This window comes from Clavelina lepadiformis, chromosome 3 (assembly GCF_947623445.1).
Source record: "Clavelina lepadiformis chromosome 3, kaClaLepa1.1, whole genome shotgun sequence".
In the NCBI taxonomy this organism is placed as follows: Eukaryota; Metazoa; Chordata; class Ascidiacea; order Aplousobranchia; family Clavelinidae; genus Clavelina; species Clavelina lepadiformis.
In genome coordinates, this window is record NC_135242.1 from 18,028,557 (window position 1) to 18,050,606 (window position 22,050).

Consider the following 22,050-nt stretch of genomic DNA (forward strand, 5'->3'; position numbering starts at 1 on the left):
TCATCAACAGTAACAAACAACACTTCCGCGGTCGCAAAAAAATACGTACAGTACATCGGTTGAGTGCGGCAATCTATTGAAGACATACTGCTGCAACTCAATCGTGCTATCAGCTTAATATATCGCATTGCGCAAAGATTGGAAACAGGTCAAAGAAAGTTCAAGACTGCTGGTCCCGCCGGAATGCTTCGCCATGCAAGAGCGGTTGTCAAACCGATTTGCGGCCGAATGTTCGTCACTTGGAGAGCATTCGTCTTTAATACAGTGGTTCTGGGGTTCGACACTGGGTCGGATCATACAAAAAATATAATTTTATTTTAGTTGCTGTCCAGCCAGAAAGTCGGTACTTAGAATTGGAGTAAGGTGCATACTGCGTTTTGAACACGGTGCTGCATTTGCAAGATTGATTGATTTTTTACTTTCCGATAATCCGGATACCCCGCTAAACCGACATTTTTTGACGAAACGAAGTGGTCCGGATTAACGAGGTCTCACTGTACTCGTACATTTCTTTCCGAGGCGTTTTAAAGCGGTCTTTCAATCGGAAAGGCCCATAATTTTTGTATTCCGCGCATTTTGGGCGGGTTGCGAAAACAAGGTAATTTTAGACCCAGCTTTGATCCACGATCAACGCAACCCAAAATGCGCCACTGCGTTGAGTTGGTTATCGTAAGGTCATGACGTCTCCAAATTAGTCTGGTTGAAATTTTTTTTTAGAAAATTACCTGTTTTTGTTACTTAAGCTCTATATTTTGCCGTAACAGCTGTCACAATATAACTCGAGTCATTTTGGACTTCACTTTAGTCAAGTCAAGGAAAAATGAGGCACGACTGATTACTGTACTGCATATGACACAACAGCATAAAACTTGGAGCAAGCTAATAAAACTGCCTGATATCATGTTTATACCTGGTGGATTCGAGTATACGCTGCTTGGTGAATATCTGGTTACCAATAGAGATTTTTGAACGAATATCTAACCTTGTGTGCGGAAATTCATTTAAATAAGCAAACTACAGGGTAGAGTAGAATATTATTTACTTGCACATCTGGGGAGATTAATTCACTTGCGTAACATACGGATCACATTTAGTGCACTCAGCACAAAAGTAACAGTAAGGTCGAAACCAAAGAAAACATGTTTGCGGGCTTTTATGCAACAGTACATTTCGTGTAGAAAAGTGTTCTAAATTAGCCAATAAACGCACAAAATGCACTTGCTTTACATAAATATTTTATGTAAAAGCATATTTACTTTCATTAAAGTATTATGAAGGGTGTAAGTAGAACATGTAATTTTACATGAGATAAACGTTTTCGTTGACAAGATGTCATTAAAGGAAAGGGGGAATAACTTCACTTCATCTTTAAGACATTTTCTGGTGTGATTTCTCCTCACTTCATCCTTGACGTTTACTTTCAACGTCTCTTGCTTGCTGCAGTTGGTCACCATCAACATCTGCAACAAGCAATGTTGGCTTTAAACAACAAAGATTTATTAGATTTTTTTTATTTAACGTTTTTGTGATCGGCGACCAACACAGTGAGGTCACTTACACCATGTGTAGATTTCATAACTTTTCAGGTGACCAGGTGAAGTTTTTATTTTTAATGCCAGAAAGGCGTATATGATAAAATTCTATGGAGATTCTGTGAAACCAGTTACCTTTACTGCACAATTGCAGAAGAATGGCAAAAAAAGAGAATTTAAATTGAAATATCATACCAATATGACTTCAATCTGTACATTCAGCTTCTTTTTCTTTTTCCAATAAGAAAATCTCTTTCTTCAACTTCTCATTTTCTTCTCTCACTTGTTCCACCTTTCTTTGATGGGATGAAATGGCAGCCTCAAAGACGTGCAGCAATGGAGATGTTACAGTTTCAGTGATATTGCAAATGGTCTGTGCATGAACTGCTGCGTTGTGGATATTTGTCAAAATATGATCACCACATGAACTACAAAAACATTGAGGTCTGTTAACATCCTAAGGAACATATGCATAAAAGAAGTAAATTTTTAAAAATAAACTTTGGTAGACTTCCGCTTTTAACTAGTAATACCTTTAGTATACTTTCATGCTTACCCTGCCACAGTTTCATATGCTTGGGCCTCCTCTTGTACAAGAATGTTTGGTAAATCAATGAGAGTTTGAAGGTTGACCTCGCTTAAGGTTTTTGTTTTTTCAACATACATTGGAACTTCTATCCTTTCATACCTAAAAAGGTCGGGTCATAAAACAAGTCCAACTGGGAAGTGTTAACTTAGATCAGGCATGTGCAACCTTTTTCACTGGAGGGCCAAATACAAAATTTTGAATGACAACGCGGGCCACATGATTTTTTCAGAAAAAATTAGTATCATAAAACGACTTTCCTATGCAGTTTATATAGTTAAGAAATAGATTTAATGTAGTCCACGACACAAAAATGCGAAAATTTCCATTGCTTTGATGTAAACTGCATCAAATAGTGATGGCTAGTATGAACTTCTAACATTTTGCTGAGCACCACGCGGGCCGCTTGGAACAACCTGGCGGGCCGCACTGCGGCCCGCGGGCTGCTGGTTGCACATGTCTGACTTAGATGGATCTACATATGTTATATTATTGCTTAAATGTTTACATACTGTGGAGGATCCCATTCCTGGTTAGTCCTTGACTGAAAGCATGTCATTTCAACAGAATGCTAATAGGACATAAATAAACAATGACTAACCAGTTGCATACAAATGGATAAACCATTGATGTTAAAAAAAGTCTGCTCTGAAATGTTACGAAAGCACCTTTAACAAATTAACAACAAGTGTTTACCGCATTGGACTTGGTTTGATTAAAACAGGAAAATATCAACCCAACAAATGTTTGATCCATCATTTGATACATGGCTTGTGTCTGCACATCTAAAATAATTTAATGACATACAGAAAACATTAATTATGTTTTTCAAATACTAACTGTGTTCAAAGTTCCTCATATTGAGACAAACTTGCTACAAATTGGCAATGATGTATATTGTATTTATATCTAACAAAACTTTCACAGCTCATTTTATTTTAATGTGACGCCTTACCGACATGTGATGGCCAAACTGTTATATGAGGATGCGAATGATACCAACCAACAATTCTTAGGGGCCTTCCTGTTTTTTTTGCTAGTTCGTGTTGACCAAGTTAATTTAAATAACATTTTTAATGTTTAGTAATGTACATAATTATAAATATCCTATAAAAAAATAAGCGTGCCCATAAAAAAGTTAAGGATATCTCAGCAACAGTGGATGCATTAGACAACTGTTCCACAGAAATTTCCACTCTATCTTTCCTTTTGTCCATGCGCCGAAGCAACATCACAGCACAGATGTTTATTTCACAGCCAAAACGCTGTAAAAATAGAATATAACAAATTTTGTTACAAAATACAGTGGAAGACAATTATTTTGTTTCTGGTCAATTTGAAGTGAGAAAAATTGTGCTTTTTAAGTATAGGTGGTTAGCCTGCCATGAGGAAGCATGACAAGTGTATCTTACCATTATTCCAAGTACAAAGTTGATGTTATCTGAACCGTGTTAACCAAATTTTAAAGCATACTAAATAAAACAGGAAATAGTTTGGCACTCTGAAGGTTAACTTTATATTTTTCTACACGGGCTTTCGCAAGCATAAGCTTGCTTCGTCAGGTGTACTAGGAAATGCAAATACTTTATTCCATGATAACAGGTAGCACATTTTCAGCTTCAAGCAAAAAAATTCTTACATTTTTTGAACTACACCTAACCTATTCAGTGATGAATGATAAATAATATACCTCTCACAAATAGAACAAATAAATAAATTTCACACCAGTGTGACGTCACAATGTATTTTCTTTGCAAATTCATTAAGCACTATAGTATTCCTGGCATTACTACTATATTTCTAGGAAAAACTACTATATTCTTGTCTTTGTGGACAAAATCGATCACAAAAATAACTCTGCAGTGTCTTTACTCTTTAGCACAAACTTTGTGGAAACAAAACGTTTTTGTTTCCCACTTCTGAAACTGTTTATAGTTGTTTAAATCAATGAGTTGAAAAATAAACTAAAACAAGTAATAAAAAGCTTCAAATGCGAAACTGGTAAACAGATAAATAGTTTGCGTTAATAAAGAAACACTTGTGAATCAAACAAGAAACTTTATTAAAATTTAAAGCAAAATAAATTAAACTAAAATAAAATGAATTCATATTATTTCCTCAAATATATACAAAACAGCCTGTAGAATTTAGCAATTACGTTTGAAGATAATGGTCATTTCCAGGAGTTTCTTGATACTTCCATCAAAAAGCTGTTAACAACACCACAGATAATTAAATAATAGCTATTGCATTCTTCCAGGGTAATTAATTCCATCATATTTACTACCTACGCAAAAGATTCCAAAATGTATCATGTACGAAGAAGCCTTTTGATTGATATCAGACTGAGTTGAAAAGTAATGAAAAACTGGTTGAATACTTTGTATGAAAATTTGTCGAATAGATTTACTTCCAGGGTGTTTGGGTGAATTGAGAAAAATTCCTCCAGATTTAGACCTTCGTGTAGTAGGTCATCAATCCGAGATGGTGTTGCCATGATTGAGATCGGGGACTTTGGTTAAGGAACTGGCAGGGCTAAATCTTGGGCGAAAACTTTTCTTTCACTGACTGCTGACCCAGACTACACGTTTCCTTTTATTGAACTGTCAATTCCGTCCGCCAAACCTTTACCATGTGATGTGGAAAAATAATTCCATGTAACGGAAAATTATTGGACCACATCCAGCTGCGGCAATGCCATTGCAACCAACCTGTTCTTAAATTGCAATGGTAGCTATCTGAATGAAACATGTTTCATCAGTATAGGAAATGAATGGAATAACAGTGCCATTTGAATGATCAGGACTATCAGTCACAATTGCTTTTGAGAAATGAGCACCGCTATGTTACAGACTAACGGTAAAAAGCACAACTCGATTTCGGTTCAATATCTGGATTGGATTTCATCCTGGTAGCTACAGATGCAGTTTTTAGCAAAATCCACCGGCAGCACTGCAACATCAGAGTTACTGCTTTGAACCATTTCTCCATTGTAACAAAGTTGGTGTCCCTGGGACATCTTGACGTAGAAAAAACTGTGGAAGCTTTATTGCAATAAAAATGCACAAACCTTAAATATTTCCAGTGTCCACAGTTTTGAAAAACTTCTGTTATAGGGTCTTCCATGCATACCAGGTTGTTTCCTAAAGCTTCAATCTGGAATCGGCCAGGGGGTAGAGAAGCAAAAAACAATTTCACAGGTATTTGACACACTTATTGTTCCAGCAGGTGTGGGTAAGTTGATTGCAAACCACTTTAGATAGGAATTTGCCGAAATACAGCTGTGTGCAAAGTGCGTCAAGATGCCAGTCTAATAATTTCATGATATGTACAAAGGGACACATTACGAGGTGCCAGCTTGTTGCTGAAGAGTACATGGCCAGGTCTCAGAAAGGAAAATTTGCTTTGGTTAACATTCATTGCAATTGGCCATGAAAAGCTGACAAGCTTCCCAAAAGGAAGATAGGAGTTGTTTGGCCTGTGCATGTTACTTAGATCCGACAACATCTTTGACGGTAACAGCATCTTTTTTTCCGGGGGTTTGTCGAGAAACTGTCAGACATGATTTTTTGTTTCCTAATTAATTCCCCCGTGATGAAATGGCCTGTTAAGTCAGCTAAACTAAGTAAGAAAGGCTTGTACAGCTGATTAACAAACAAATGTCAGTGTTTAACTTGAAAACAAATCACTTGTTTAGAAAATTTATACCTTCAGTGGCCAATCACGGAGTTATCAAGTTAAAATTCTTATTGGAGAATATTTTACTGACTATATACACTAAACAATATTATCATTTAAGTAATCACTTTTGAAAAATGTCTGGCTGAACTCTTTGACGTCAAGCTTGTTTTAGACTCACAAGTGACAAAATGAACATCTTAACATCACTCAACTAGCATGACATGCATTTAGAGATCTTTTCCAATTTTAATACAGTAACCACAAACTACTTCACAGTAATTCCATAACATACCGTATGTGACTGCGTGATTCGACATAGCACAACATGCTTTAGACACTACACCATGCTAAATGCCTTACTATTTTGACAAGGGCTCTAGTATACAAAGGCATCCTGTGATTGTGCACTTGTATACTAGACCCTTATTAAGTTGATGACAATGCATTAAGTGTTGTCATCAAACACTGTCGATTAGCTACAAAACGTTAGTATTTAAGCTTAGTTTAGAACTATCAAATGCTACATATAAAGGCTATATATACATTACCAATTCATTCGCTTGACCGATGCAAAGACCCATTACTTCTTCAGTTTCATTGGAAAGAGCATGTGTCAAACATGCTAAATAAGCATCAGCATTAAGTTTGACACGAGCAACAGAACCCATTTTATTACTGATATAACAACCTGAGCAGATGAAAGTTTAACTCTGTAACATAGAAACAGTTGTGGTCATACACAGTGCCAATGGTTCCATGTCAACACGACTCCGGTCAATTTAACCTCGATCGACTCAACTCCGGTCAAATCATTCCCGGTCTGTTCAACCATGAAACACTATAAATAAAACTATGTACTAACTACTAACATAACCGAACTTGCACCAGCTACCACGAAATATAACTATACACGCTGGACATAGGCTATAGCAAGAACGAAGTGACTGTTTCACCGGCGTCCGTTTGCGGAAGTTGTGCACTTAAGATATTCATTGTCATTTTAATCAAACCATATTTATTTCGGCTATTGATATCCGTGTTTTTAATGTTAGGAAACATGTCCTCTACATCAGGGCTTCCCAAACTGGGGGTCGCGACCCCGCAAGGGGTCGCGTAACGAACTTCAGGGGTCGCAGAGCGTATACCAATTTTACACGAAGTACAAAATACAATCAAAACAAAATATACTTCCAGCCTAATAAACATAGAAACCGCCTTGAGACCAGCATTAACAGATATTGAGCCACGGCTGGACTTGCTTTGTAGCAGAAAGCAGTCGGACCAATCACACTGAATAAATGTGTGTGCTTTTTTGTTTGCAGTAGCCTACATATGTGTAAAGTAGTAAGTAGACTTTGAGTACTGGTGGCTTGAATTCAGTCTTTGCATCTCAATAAATGTCACTAATGACTAATGTATATTTCGCACTGCTTATCAATTTAAACGTGAAGGGTCGCGGAAAACTTCAGAAGTTTGAAAGGGGTCGCGAGCAAAAAAGTTTGGGAAGCCCTGCTCTACATCAACGATATAAAGAACATGATGGGAAACTACCTCCTCCTCGTCTGTTTCTTTTTTATGAGAAGAGAAGGTTTTGTTTCGCCCGCGTCACGCATGGTTGCGGACACTTACTCACTCACACTACGCCAGTCGTGGCGAAAAGTTATACGCATTTGCATGGTTCGTTTATCGATTACTGAGAAGTGAGGTTGTTGGTTACGTTGTTTTGACGATTCAAACGTGTGTAGCCTATCAGTTGCCAACATGTCGTCCGCACCAGCACTAACTGCTGAATATTTAATTGAAATCGTTGTCGACGATGAAGAGTGTATAAGCAAGCCTGTGTCATCTTCTGCTTTGCAAGCTAATGATCTCTTTCAGTAAGTTAAGAATTAAGATAGGCTGAGGCTAAGAGACCTTTTAAGTATATGGTGCTTATAGCTTTATATGATTTAGAAACTATCTCTCACACCAGGAAAATAGAAGGTTGGATGCATTTAATGAGTTTACTTTTGCATGTTACTGGTTAGGTGTAAATACTGTGATGAAAAATTTAAAAGTCAGCGAGGTTTTGAAGTTCATCAAAAGGTCAAGCATCGTGGTTATTTAGGTAAGTCCTGCTGCCTTAAGGTTTTGTATATTTTTATAAGTTTACATGTTTAGCAAGATAAATTTGTGTGTATGCCAAATACAGGATTTTTCACAAGCTAACATTTTTTAAGGCTTTTCCTCTGAGACGTGTTCTGGCAAAACAATTAAAAGTATGTGGGTTGAGGTATGTGAATCACCAGATGATTTGACGACAGAAGCCATTGATTCCTTTATGAACATTTTCGCCACTAAACCAAATGGATCTGAGTTGTTGACAACGTTTAGTTTAGATGGCATATCTAGAATTCTTCATATTTTTGGCCCGAATGCAGATCGATGCAAATCACTTGAAGCCACAAGAAAATTTTTGATCTTTTTCTCAGGTATTTAATTTTTATGATTCAGCTTAACATTTAATGTGATAAGATATTAATGTTGTATTATACTTATATTGAATGGTGTGGTAATATGTTCTAACTTTCTGAAATCAATTGCAATAAGTTGGATTGTTTACTCTAGGAAAATACACGCAGAAAATACAACAGAATTGCCATCAAGTAACCTCACTCCAGATGAAATTAGTATTGCGTAAACCGAAACGCAATTTTAATTTGTATGTTACACATTTGTACACGTTTTGTCTTTAATAAAGGTGGTGAGTCCACCCTAGGTGTGAATTCAAATGCAACAAAATGTTTATGATGTAACAAAGGCTTTGTTTGACTTGAATGCTGGATGATGTAATAATGCTTGCTATCTAGTTTTGATGGCAGGAGCTAGACTTGTAAACATTCAATTTATTTTCTTATCGCTGTAGTTAAAAGAAAAGCGATTACACTGTTCGAAAGATGAATGTCCTGCCGTGTCAGAAATGTTATAGTTGTCAAAATTGACTCATAGTTTGTCGAGCAATTGTACAAATTTCAGGCTAATTTTAGAACTGGTTTTGCAAGCGTGCATGTGCATGAACTTGTCCTCTCGGTATGACAAAATTTTTCTTTTTAATACTTCTGCCCATGCTTCTTTTATTTGATACAAAATTAGAATGTAACATGGACAAGTAGATACGTGTCATTGTATGGCTAGTTTGGCACTCGCCCATTGGCCAAAATATGGGAGTATAAAACCTAATGTTTGGTCTAAATCTCTCTCTTGTCTTTTGCCATCTTCCAACAGCGTATTTCATTATTCTTCCATTTTTACATCTTCCAACAGCGTATTTGTTTGTGTTAATTTGGCCTTAAATTCGTTAAACTCACGAATTATTTTGTGGGTTTAGTGGCCATGCTAACCTACCATCTTACAGTACAATTCTATTATATTGCTATCTTGCATGTTTTAAGCTTTTGGGCTTCGCCACTTTTTCCTGCTCGTGAATTGTTCGTGAGCATGTGTTATAATATTGTGCTACAACTACAACGGTTAGCATCCTAACTTTCGCTCTGCACAGTTAATAAAAATAAACAATAAGAGACAAAAAGTTGCTGAATCTTATACAGTGACCGGCAGATTGTTGCTGATGTGTTTATAACTCTCGTTTTAGATGATGATAAGAAAGCAATGTTGCGGCGTAGTGATCAACGATGGGGTTCATGTGGTGAAGGTCCGGGTACCAATCTTGTTATTGTTAACTCCTTTTTTTGTCCAAACTTATTTTTGCTATAATTTAGTCATGAGAGGTGAGAGTTTGGGTCGGAGGGGATAAGTTTTAAATTATTTTAGGCTTTGGAAAAAGATGTGATCTTAAGTTGAAAAATAGCGTTTATTTCAATTCGCAGCCTAGCTTAGTAATTTAATAGTGAGAGGTCACCCACTCACCCCATTCGACAAGGATTAGCCCATAGAAAAGGGAAAAAGGAACGCACAGATTAGCCATTCGTATAAGCTAACGGTAATAATTCCATCTTTTATTAAAAAATCGTTGTAAGGTTAATCATATGTCGAATGAATAATCCCCTTTGTCACGTGATATATTGGCAGGACCTATGTAGAAAACATACGGTAAGGCATACGTGAATTTGTTACCTCGTCATTTTAGGTTGAAAATTAGCATACATTTCAGTTCACTGACTGGCGTAATTGCCGTACTCATATTTTCCTATTTTGGTAAACGGCAGCCGGTAAGATAAGTGTCAACTTCACCGGTCACCGTTTACAGAAGTAAGAAAATACCAATTGTGTAACCGGGTGCCGTTTACCGAAGAAGCTTTTTCCAAATTCGGTAACCGGCAGCCAGTGAAATAGACGCTGCCTAGCAAGAAAGACGACTCAACCCAGGACCATCCAACGCGTTAATCACATCTGAACTGTCCTATTGATCATAATCTTAATCATAAACAATATTCTAGCAATATTCTGTATCTTAGAAAATTCTAAACAACAGAACATAGCATGTATAATATACAATACAAAATAGGACTGTTTTGCAATAAAGTAAAAATCAAATTGTCGTGAGAAGTTTTACTTAAGTCATGTAAGCGAAAGATGGGTATATTTATTCGTTCACCAACAAAATAAACAAGAGAAGTTTAAGCTAGCAAAAAAACATGAGAAGTATTTCTGTCAAATCCGAATCGCTGACTTTTATATTTATTAACAATCGCTTAAGGTTGAACAAATCGAGGCTGAATTGACCGGGGTACAGTTGACTGAGGTTGAGTTAATCGACCGTCTACCACCGTAATTTTGGATTGATGGCTGCACACGCTGCAACAAGTATAAAATGAAGGGATCCATAATTTTGTGCGCTAACGTAACTGCGGTTCTTTTACTATTTCAGGCAGAGTCTGCATCGCAGTGTATTGAACACGTGATGTACTTTTGCACTCACTTTCTGGATCGTCTATTGAAAAATTATCAAACGACGTAACGTCTTTATTATCTCATACTTCTTTTTCATTCAGGCTTTTATGTTGGAAGCAAAAGTAGGCGTAGGCCCTAAGTCAGCAGGCTCACCGGCCGCTGTTTGTGCACTTTCAGGTTGCATTCCGTGCGATGTGTTGGGCTGTAGGTTACGCGCCGAAGGTTTTTTTGGAGTGCATACAAGTATAGGCGTACCGTACGCCAAAGACATGCCAGACCTAGTCTATGCTACATAAAATGTTTATAAGTGCAATCTCCCAAAAGGCACTGTAGGCCTACTCTTTATCGTCTAAACAATAGAAAAACGGAAGAGTAAAGTGAATTTACACTTGCAAATTGCTATGTTTTTTTGCGTCAAGACATAGCCTATATGCACATATATCTCCCTGTCATCATGCCGAGGTAAAACCGAATTTCAGCCGCTTGACTTTCTAACTGTATATACTGATATAGGCCTAGGCCATACAGTCATATATTCGGTGTAACTCACCTGCAAAGAACTCTAGGCGTACTTCCAGACTTTAGGTATGTAATTTTTGCACTTAATGAGTAAGCCTTATGAATATGATACATTGACTTGGACACATAGACCTACAGACCATAGTGAATAGTATGGCAACTGCACCCTCAAAATCTTTCAAGGCTGCTGGGTGCACCTGAATGTCTCCTTTTTTATGGTTTGCACATTTCCTGCCAAAAAAGAGAGCCCACAGGCTTTGTGTTTAGGCTACTATTGGCTTCTGAAGTGTGACAGAACACATGTTTACTTGTTAAAACTACATTGAACTAGATTACGATTAAAAACACAAGGGAAAAAGAGCAGCATAAAATGTTTATTCCATTAATGACTTGCGTCAATTTAGTTTCCCTAGACTCGAGTCAAGTCAATTCAAGCATTGACTCTAGTCAAGTCAACTCATCTAGAAAATTGATTCGAGTCATTTCAACATTGATCATTAGTATTGAGTTTTAGTCATGCAGAAACTCTACAGCCCTCGGATTCTGATATAAAATGTACCACAAAAGAGAATGAAAATGTTTTTTCTTTATTTACACTTTCTCAATATGTTCCGATATCTGAAGAGTTTTATCTAAAAACTTATGTAATAGATTGTACTGGTTTAAGACCCAAGGAGTATTGTATTTTCCATACATACCCCACAGACTATTGATCGTAATTGGAACGAATTTTACGGAACTAGTGGCTTTCATTACGTGTTTAATTTTTATCTTTCAACTTTTCTTTTTAGATTTGTGTGGTAGGTATTGTATATTTTAACAGTTTCAAACATGACTCAGTTTCTACCACCCAACTTGCTTGCACTGTTTGCTCCAAGAGATCATATCCCATTTAAACCACCCATTGGAATGGTATGATATTTGAATAAATTATATCGTTTTTGAATTCCTTGTAAACAATAAACGATATAATTAATGGAATTTTATATATTGTACAATTATATGCATGTTTGATTTTTAGTTAACATGGGAAAAAGACAGAGAAAAATCACCTTATGTTGGAATTGCACCTTATGTGAATTTGTTTGAAGATCCAAAAGATACACCACCTCCTACTCGAGGAGAGATAAAAGTTGAGAAAAAAATGAGGCGGGTTAGTTTTTTAATGCATTATCTTTTTAAATATAATTGCAATTCATAGACTTACAGATAAAAACAAGTACAGTAATTATCAGTATATGTAAACCAGTATTTCAGATAGTTTGGTTTGTTTGTAGACTACCAGTACTTCTGAATTTGTAAAATTTCATTAGATTTTTGTCTTTCAATATCACCAAATTTTTTTTTAAAGATTTCAAAGAATCATGTGTGCAAAGATCGTTGTATTTCTTTGGATGTATTGTAATGTTTTGTTATATGAAATAGGTTTTGATGAGAAATGTGCAAAATCAAATAATTCGCTATTCTGCAATAATTTTTCGAAACCAGATTTTAGTAACCACTAGTAATTACATATTTTCATAAAATTTTTGCTATGAAAAACTGTAACAGATTCCTTCAGGAAATTCTGGTAAATATTATAACTATCTATTTACTTGACTGGAATTGGTTAATCTGGCCAGTTGTAGTGAGATATTATATACAATGATAATTTAATAGTTAATATAATGCAAAATAAAGACTTAAGTTGGGATCCTGCGAACATTTGTCACAAATGGATTTTCGTTTATTTTTAACTTACTAAACTTAGCCAGCTCACTTCCTCATCTGCTTAGTTAAGTTAAACAAATGTGAAAAGCATTTAAGCGAAATCTGTGCTCATTTTTTATCTACCTTTTATGCTCACAATATTTCTTGCTACCCTGTAGAGATTGACTATAATTACTTGGCAACAATCGATGTCAATATTTGATCTCATTTTTCAGTTTTCACTGGTTCTTTTAGAAATAAATGCTATCTTTTACAGCTATATTATAATAGTGATATATACAAGCAAGAAATCGTAAACACAAATACTATAGATATAATCTTCATTTGCTACACTCGGTCAATGTAGTGTCTGTACAATGTTTGTATTAGCGCCACCATATGTTTATTAATGTATTATGTTGAAAACACTGCGAATATGTTGCGAGTTGACATTGGCAAATAAAGTCATTCTTTTTGGAGCGTGTAAACGAGGGAATGTTACAGTCAACACTCAACATCATACGTAAAATCCAAACTTGTTTCCATCTGTCATGTGACATGATTTCATCATCGTCGATCAATTGTAAAATTATCTTAACCTTTGGAGAAACAGGAATCGGCTGTTGTCATTATTCTCTCTGACTCTCAATTTTCTGCTGAAACACAAGTTGACTTTTTAATTGATAAATTGCACATAACAATAGATACTGCCAGCTTTTTTCACAGGTTGCAAGCTTGGATGGGAAACAGTATGGACATTTTTACTGTCAGTCACAGATCCTTCTGATATTTCAAGCTAAACAAAATATGGTTTTCTATTACCAAACGTGTAAAAGTTGCTAGTATGGCAACGTTGCTACATTACCTAACGATTACAACACTTTATCAGAAAGATGCGATTTTGCTGACATAAGACTCAGGTATTGATTGCTGCAAAGGCATTTGTGTCTGAGAATACTTGTACAATAGAACTCACCTAAGTCGCCGTCTATCGCTTGGTCCTAGTGGAAAGCTTATTGTTTTCTGTAGTATAGAAGTTCAGCTAAGTTGTCTTCGCCTAACTCGCCACTGTTCTTGCTACTATGACCAAAATAATTCGCTTAGTAGTCAGGCCTTTAAAACACTTTCGGCGTGATTATATGGCAAACTTAATCTGCTAAAACTACGCTACAGCCGTATCGCCCAACTGTCTGCGATCCTTGTTAACATAATGCAACCTTATTGTACGTCACAATGTACATTTATGGAGAACTCCGAAATCTTATTGTTTTAGACTATTTTTTATCAGTTTTGATTTTCTTTCAGGCAACAATGCTACAGTCAGGTGAAACGGCCTAACCAGAGATTACAGAATGACGATGAGAATGAGACTAGCTATAGTGAATAGAGAATGTTGTTTTTATAGCACAGTTTTGCTTTTGCTATCAAGTGGAGAGTCTTTTTCTGTCCTCATAAAACCAAGCAGATTATGATTGTAGCAGCATTATGATATGGTTGATTCGATTTTATGTTGTTTGCCTAAGTCACCAGTTCGCGTAAGTCACCACTTTTTCTGTTCTTGTTGAGATGGCAACTTAAGCAAATTCTAGGGTAGGTAATAACATATCACAACAATATTCTCCGAGTAAGGTAATATTTTCAACACAATATGCCTTATATTATCGCACTCAGTTTGAACTTGAATTGATTGGTGCATCAGAATAGAGATTGAACAAGATCCGAAGAGTAATTACAAAATTTTTTTAGCTTTGTTATCTAAATTCATTCCGTGATGATGGTTGGCAAATAATCTCACTATAGTAACACAGTACATTGCGCTACAGCTCCAACGACAATACTGCTTTAATGAATTAAGAACTGCATTGAGTATGGGCGTATGGCACGATTGGCCACTTGATGTTGCAGAAGTGCAATCAAGATAGCATTCTACGCTCAATGAATCAGTGCTCGCCAGACTACTTCCTGATTTGCATTGTTTTGTCACTTATAATTTTGCAGTTGATCGTTGTTTAGTTCTACTACCCCAGTAATAATACCCAATTCTACTACCCTAGTAACTCCAAACTTTGCAGTACAATATGTCTAATCATCTTCCGGGTGTTAAGTTTGTGTCTGCTATAGCATTTTAGTTACTCAAAGTCATAAGCGTTTTGCTTTGTTGATAAAAAAATTATAAACAAAAAAGAAGATGGCCAACACTCAGTTAATGGTTTCAGCCATTGTTGGTTTCGAATGCTAATTGAATAGATTAGAACATTATATATTAAAAATACATTAGAATGTATTTGAGCAGAAGTTGACGCTATTTTATAGCAACCGCGCTGTCCATTAATTATTTCAATAGTATTTAATATTATTCCCTCATTTAATGGATTAAAGGTTGGACACAAACAAATTAGGATATCTGCCTGTCACTCCTATTATTGTAATTGTTGTTTTAATGGATATGTTATCTGTGACTCTACTCCATGCAGCACTTAAACCGGTTTTGTCTAGTACGCCTTAAAAAATCAATAAACGTTTGCACAATAAATGCAATAAACATCTTTTAATTTTATCCAATAATTTTTCCTTGTCTGATTGAACCTTCAACTTTATTGACAAGTTTTTATGAAGTGTTCACTGGTCTGAGTGTAAACTGAATTGATATTTTGTTTTAGTGAATCATTACTTGATGTTTGTAAAGTGCAGTGTTTGTTTTAGATAAGAGAAAAAGCTGAGAAGCGTGCTCTGGAGATAAATGATGAGCTCAAGGCATGGGATCCTCACAGCGATCCAAATGCTGTGGGTGATGCATTCAAGACATTGTTCATATCCAGAATAGTGAGTACAATAAAATATTTTAATATCTTATAGACTAGTCCAGTGGTTCTCAACCTTTTTTAGCTTACGGCACCCTGCAAACAACAAAAAGATTTGGCGGCACCCACAGTCAAACCAAATAGTTTCTGCATTAAATAAAAATAATTTTCGCAACCGTTTTCCTGGACTAGTGATTAGTGCGCAATGACTTGTGGCACCCTTGCGAAACGTAAATGGCACCCCGGTTGAGAACCACTGGACTAGTCTATTAAATCTGATTATTGTACATTATGGTGCATACACACACACATACATTTATCATGAAATGAGGCTGGAATTTTTTTTAACACAATGCTAAATGCGTTATCAATGATAAGTGATTGGGACAGTTTAGAATTTATTAGCTACACTAACCTTTAAATATAAGGTCCTGTTTTATATACATACTTTATATTTATTTCCTTTAATTAATATAATTACCTTGTCTTAGTACAATAGACGCAGCTTACTAAACTTATCTTGGTGCTTGCCAATTTTGCATTTAACAAGCGGCAGTTTTATTAACCGGTGCACATAGACCAGCAGTTGAACAACGAACCTTAATGGTAAAAATGCAATCAATAAATTATTGAACACAAAAAAATGTAGCAACATGATGTGTTTGCGTGGATTTGTGTCTCTAAAACTAAACTGTATTTGGGTTTTCACAGCATTAGTCATACCCTTGTTTTTACTATATCATCATTATTATAGCAAGGGTGATATGTGCAAAAACAGTAAGTTAGGTGTGAATAAGTGTAGCTGTTCATTTATAAATACATAGCACTTAAATTTCAAAATGGAATTATGAAGCTCAGTTAGTATTTTTATAGGGGATTTTGTAATGCATTTCAAATGGTAAAATTATGTCCCACACAAATTTTATCTATGGAACAGACCACGAGTAGATCTATTAATTATTCATGGATTTATTAAGCGGCTTCTACTGTTTATACTATTAAACGAAGTCAAAGTTTTTGATTAATTTATTTCATTTACATAGTTCCACAACATCTGTGTTTAAGTAACACAGAGGTCAGTGTTTAATTGCTCACAAAAATTTTGCCGAAGTATCAAACAAGTTCACTACTTCCAAGCCAGCTAAAAAATTTTCTGAACAAATTCAAACAACGACGTCATGCTAACCTTGATTACTCCTTCTCTTTTGATTAGACTATTTCTTATACTTTTCCATAATAACACTAATTTGCCTGCCAACCTTTCAGTGCTACTAGCAGTTTATATCTTTTTTATTTCAAGTTTAATTATGTAACTTTTGATTCGTAATTCCCTAGTGAGATTTTATTGCCCACCTCAATTTGTATAATTTGTTCAAATTCCTATTAACTTTCAATTTTTCGATGTTGATTGCTTACTTAAAATGCATGCTGTATCATATTTTAAATGGCATATTAGTCATTTTGCTAGATTTTCCCGTTTTTTGCACATGTATATATGTAATATATATATTTATGTCTCTGCATTTTAACCTGTTTTTAGGGTTTTGTAAAATAGCAGTAGAAATTTCACATTCATAAAATGTATATATTTTACTAAGCAAATTTGTGAAATTATGTGCATTCCTACACGATCCGCCTATGTCAGGCCTGGCCAACCCACGGTTCGCGTGCCACATGCAGCTCTTTCGTTCATATTGAACCTCCGAAAAAGAGCACATTTTACCCATTTTAGGCAGAGAAATAATACAGAAAAGTAATCTCTACTAATGTTCAATTGATATTTGCTAAATAATGACTGATTACATCAGATTTCGACCCAGAATAAACATGATGAAACAATATCTGATGCAGTATTATGAGTGACGTAATAAGAAAAAGCGTCATAAATCATAATGTGTATGATGTGGCTCTTTGCGGTTAACACAGTAAGAAGTGAGTCTCTTAGTCTCTGACTGGTTGGCCATCCCTGGCCTATGTGTTACAAGATTACTCCACTATCATTGCCAACACAAACAAAATTTATACTGTATTTAATTGCTTGATTTCTGCTGCAAATATAATTTAATCTTTGCCTTTTTGGAATTTTTAGAGAGCTAATAAATTAGGGAGTATATGTAGATAATACTGTTTTTCCATATAACTCTAAATAAGCTCGGATACTTTAATTCTTTCAAGAATATTAATCCTATCCATTCCATAACCTCATTCATATGAGAATTACCCAGTATACATACACTACCATAATTTTCTTTATTTTCCACAGAATTATGACACTTCAGAGTCAAAATTGCGAAGGGAGTTTGAAAGCTATGGAAAAGTAAAAAAGGTGAGCAAAAGCCCTGCTTAGCATTTAGGTTGGTAAATTTTGAACGTGAGTGCAAAAAAGATTGGACAATGAGTGTATAAGATTGCATTATGATAAGTTTAAGAATTTGTTAGTTTTGGTTTTTCAGTTTTACCTTTGCCAAGTCTGATGCATATTTTACCATTAGATTGTTTCTTTGCTTAACTAGAATTAATGTTCCTTTCCAGATTAACATGGTTAAAAATGTTGCCACTGGACGGTCTCGTGGATATGCATTTATTGAGTATGAACGTGAACGCGACATGCATGGTAAGAATATTGTTGCTGCATTTCATAAGGAACTGTGAGCATTCAACAAATTGCTGTTTGTTTCTGGCAAAACATAATGATTAAATTTTCCAAAATTTAAACTCTTCTTGAGTATTGTGGATTATATTCCAAAGTCCTGTTAAATGGTCACAATTTCATGGTATTTAAGGTAAATTGGCAGTTTTTATAAATTTGAGTTGGTTATAAGTAATTCTTAATTAACTGTACTGGTATTTAGATCCTTTCTTCGATTGTTCTTACATTTTTGTTGCTGTTTTATATAGCTCGTTAGTACAAGTGGCTATGACCACAGACGTATTTCCTCAGTACGGCGTGCTAGAAATTTCAATTTACACCAATAAAGCTAGGTTTGTATTGGAAAAAACTTTTGGAATGGGTAAATGGGTTTGTATGACCTGCTCTACCTATTCGTACTTGAGGTTTAGTGAGAAAATAGATAGACTTAAGTATATGTGTCATAATGTCAAACATAAAGGCGTTAGGTAGCATAAAATATTCTTAGATAATATTTATATGCTAAACACGGGTAAGGTACATCTGGTTTTGGCTGCGGTAAGAGCCATTTTGCTACGTCAAAAGCAATGATGTCATTTCAATAAGAACTATGGTAAGATCATTATAGTCAGTCAGTTTGTATGAACTTGAGCGAGGAATGGTCATCCCCATTATGTGGTGCGATGTCATAAGACTTCGTAAGTATAGAAGGGATAAGGCAAGTATACGTGAGAAGTGCAAAACATAGTCTGATAAAATCCCCGTACCACTTTCTAATGTGTGTCTTCTAACGTAAAACGCTGTTTTATAATTAATACATGTTCTGTTACAACCTTACAATCTTGACTTGGTGAGAATCAATTAATAGCAGTCATTTTTTTTAAATGTTTTATGTAAAGAAAAGAACTCACTGTAGGTACTTTTACTTGCTTTTGGCGTTATTCTATGGTAAGCTTATGCTTTTATTTCAGTTGTCATATGTTTTCCGGTTTGATTTGTGTTGTATTTGGTTTGCATCACTCTGGATAGGGAAATGTTAGTTCTGCCAACATATTTTGCAGTGTGTGTGATTCTATTAGCACTTTCAATTGACAACGCACTTAAGAAATTCAAACTTTGCAAACTCAAAGCACAAAATTAAGTTGTCCACCTAAAATCTTCTCTTTAAAAACAGCATCAACTTTATACTTAATTTTTAATTAACTGTTTTTAGCGGCCTACAAGAGTGCCGATGGGAAGAAGATCGATGGTCGCCGAGTGCTGGTTGATGTGGAAAGAGGAAGAACTGTCAAAGGATGGAGACCAAGAAGACTTGGTGGAGGCCTTGGATCTACTCGGGCGTCAGCAGAAGAAGGAGAAAAGCCTCCAGGAAGAGAGAATCGTGATCAGTACGAGTAACTAAACTAATTATTAACTTGTGCCACTTTGACACAAGTTTCTTCTGTTTCTGGTTAAGCAGTGAAAGCTCTTAAAGACAAAGGGTCGCAGTAAATTTCTTTGAGCTATCCGAAGTTAGTATAATTGATATTTCCAAGGGCATTTTCCCAAGGACCAATTATTACTTTTTAGTAATTGGAAAATTTTAAGCCAACAGTTTTAGTGGTTTCAACTAAAAGCGTTTTTACCATGAAATTTATATTCCATCTTTCCAATTACAGGCCCGGTAGGGCGAGAGAAGCTGAAAGAGAAAGACCACAGATACCTCGCGAACGAAGTCGAGATAAAGAGCCAAGGTGAGCCACACGATGTTGTTTTTGTGTAATTTCCTGCATGCTTTTTGTCCAGCAGCCTACAAATTTTCCTTTCGATACGTCTTAACTCTTCACAATGAATGTTATTTCTTTGCAGAGAAAAGCGTGACAAACGTGATAGGGATCGTGATCGTACTCGTGATCGTGATAGAGACAGAGATCGAGATCGTGAAAAGAGAAGACGGGATGATCGTGATGGTAGAGATCGACGCGACCGTGATCGAGATCGCGACCGAAAGCGAGAAAAGGATGAAAAGCCATCCAGAAGCAGAGATGAGAAGAGTGATGCAGCGGATGGAGGTATTTAGCCAGAGTTGTCCTCGTTGTAACAAATTTGTGGAAGCTTTTAACATTAGCAATTTTGTGAACAGTAATTTCCCTCTAACGAATTTTAAATCGGATTTTTTTCTCGTTTAGATGTCCGTGCAGAATGAAAGATTAAGCTATAACCTCGTGATAAAAATAATCCGCGCCATTCTTACTGGTTTTTGTTGATTTTTTAGAATCAAAGAGAGATAAAGATCGTGAGTCGCGACATCGTCACAGCGATAGGTCACGGGACAAAGACAAAGACAGAGAAAGCAGGTGGGTTAATTTTTGTTCTAGATGCAAATGTTGCTGTTGCAGATTTGGAAGTTCATCGTCTCATCTAAACAGCGTAAACAACATTTTAACCAGTAAGTTTTGAAACTTTTATGCAGGCGTGAGCGGCGGCGTGATCGTGATGGCAATCGTGATCGTGAGAAGTCCGGTAAAGACCGTGATACCAAGGAAGCGCCACAAGAAAACAATCGGCAGTCTGGGTATGACAACTCGAACGAAGGCCCTCCACCCATGAAAAACGAAAGCATTACTAGCAGACCTGAGCAAAGTGAAGGTGCGTTAACTCATCAATGAGCATCGCTCATGCATAATTGCTGCTTCGCCACGCTTGTCTTAACTGTAAATACCTTTTCACACTTGTTAAGACGCTGTGAAAATTATTATACGCTGTTATGCCATGTTAGGTGTTCCTGGTGGACCCAGCGGCGATGGCATGTATGATAACCAGGGTTTTGGCAACGGAAATAACAATGGTTATTACAAGGGTAAGTTTCATAGATTCTCTACATACCTTTCGTATAATTTATATTTATGTATCGTTTTCATACAATTTTTCTATCATTATAGTTAAGTTATAATTTTATACATTTACCCTTAATTTTCGTTTTAATTTCAAGAAAATATGGACTATCAACAAGACCAACGTCAATATGATAACAAGGTAAGTTGTGCAAGTACTGTATTGCTAATTTTTTTACATTTGTGTCACTTTCGCTATTACTTTTTTCATAAAGTGTTTTTTTTCAAAAGTAGGATTGCAACAATCGGAATTTGCTAAACTTGTGTCACTGTAATTTAAGGAACACAACGAATTCCAAGCAACAGCTGAAGAAGAATACTAAAGAACGCAACCGCATTTTGGAAACATCTTTCTTAGGCGGCGTGGCTAGATTAACTATTTCAGACAACTCGCACATGCTCAACCAATATTGGTTCAGTCATTGCGACTGCCCAGCACCTGAAAAATCTGCAACTTTTATCACGATACGAAATGTGGCCTTGCAAAATCATGAATACTTTACCGGCGAGCAAGCTAGTTGCTTTTGAAATAAAGGGGCATTTTCTATTCAAAAGGTATTTTATGTTTTGTTTTTACAAAGTCAACAACTCATGATAAGTGATATCTGACAGAGACAACTTACAGCAGCCATCAATTTTTGTAGTTGTAACAAATTCATCTATTTGTTTTTCCCTGCCAATTCTGCTTTCGGTTTTTATCTTTGAAACAGCAAGAATAAAAGTCTGCTCCATTATGTTGTATTGTGTTTTATGCCAATAATTCATTCGTACTAACCGAACAAATTGTACCACAATTTTCTTCTCATCCTCGGACTGACGAAAGTCTTCACACGAAACTCGGTGACGACTC

At 35.9% G+C, this 22,050-nt stretch overlaps 3 protein-coding genes across 4 annotated transcripts; 2 read left to right on the forward strand and 1 right to left on the reverse strand.

Annotated features, from left to right (window-relative positions):
• Positions 1-1,022: 1,022 nt before the first annotated feature.
• Positions 1,023-6,527, reverse strand: LOC143450225 (lys-63-specific deubiquitinase BRCC36-like). Its single transcript, XM_076950678.1, has 8 exons — positions 6,348-6,527; positions 3,267-3,383; positions 3,074-3,161; positions 2,815-2,903; positions 2,631-2,689; positions 2,089-2,220; positions 1,728-1,960; positions 1,023-1,460 (listed from the first exon to the last, which is right to left on the reverse strand). Exons 1-7 carry the CDS (start codon positions 6,465-6,467, stop codon positions 1,738-1,740), a joined length of 828 nt encoding a protein of 275 aa, XP_076806793.1. The 5' UTR covers positions 6,468-6,527; the 3' UTR covers positions 1,023-1,460; positions 1,728-1,737.
• A 1,019-nt stretch (positions 6,528-7,546) lies between these two features.
• Positions 7,547-9,045, forward strand: LOC143449582 (uncharacterized). Of its 2 annotated transcripts, XM_076949844.1 has the most exons (4): positions 7,547-7,676; positions 7,827-7,906; positions 8,019-8,270; positions 8,407-9,045. In XM_076949844.1, exons 1-4 carry the CDS (start codon positions 7,561-7,563, stop codon positions 8,532-8,534), a joined length of 576 nt encoding a protein of 191 aa, XP_076805959.1. In that variant the 5' UTR covers positions 7,547-7,560; the 3' UTR covers positions 8,535-9,045. The 2 variants fall into 2 exon arrangements, 1 of the variants encoding a protein (XP_076805959.1); XR_013114591.1 differs by lacking the exon at positions 7,547-7,676 and having other exon boundaries at positions 7,689-7,926.
• A 2,951-nt stretch (positions 9,046-11,996) lies between these two features.
• On the forward strand, positions 11,997-21,934 carry LOC143448859 (uncharacterized). Its single transcript, XM_076948775.1, has 13 exons — positions 11,997-12,120; positions 12,230-12,361; positions 15,601-15,720; positions 17,962-18,024; positions 18,231-18,312; positions 19,541-19,715; positions 19,986-20,060; positions 20,176-20,378; positions 20,582-20,663; positions 20,780-20,955; positions 21,086-21,166; positions 21,299-21,342; positions 21,482-21,934. Exons 1-13 carry the CDS (start codon positions 12,040-12,042, stop codon positions 21,521-21,523), a joined length of 1,356 nt encoding a protein of 451 aa, XP_076804890.1. The 5' UTR covers positions 11,997-12,039; the 3' UTR covers positions 21,524-21,934.
• The last annotated feature ends 116 nt before the right edge of the window (positions 21,935-22,050 follow it).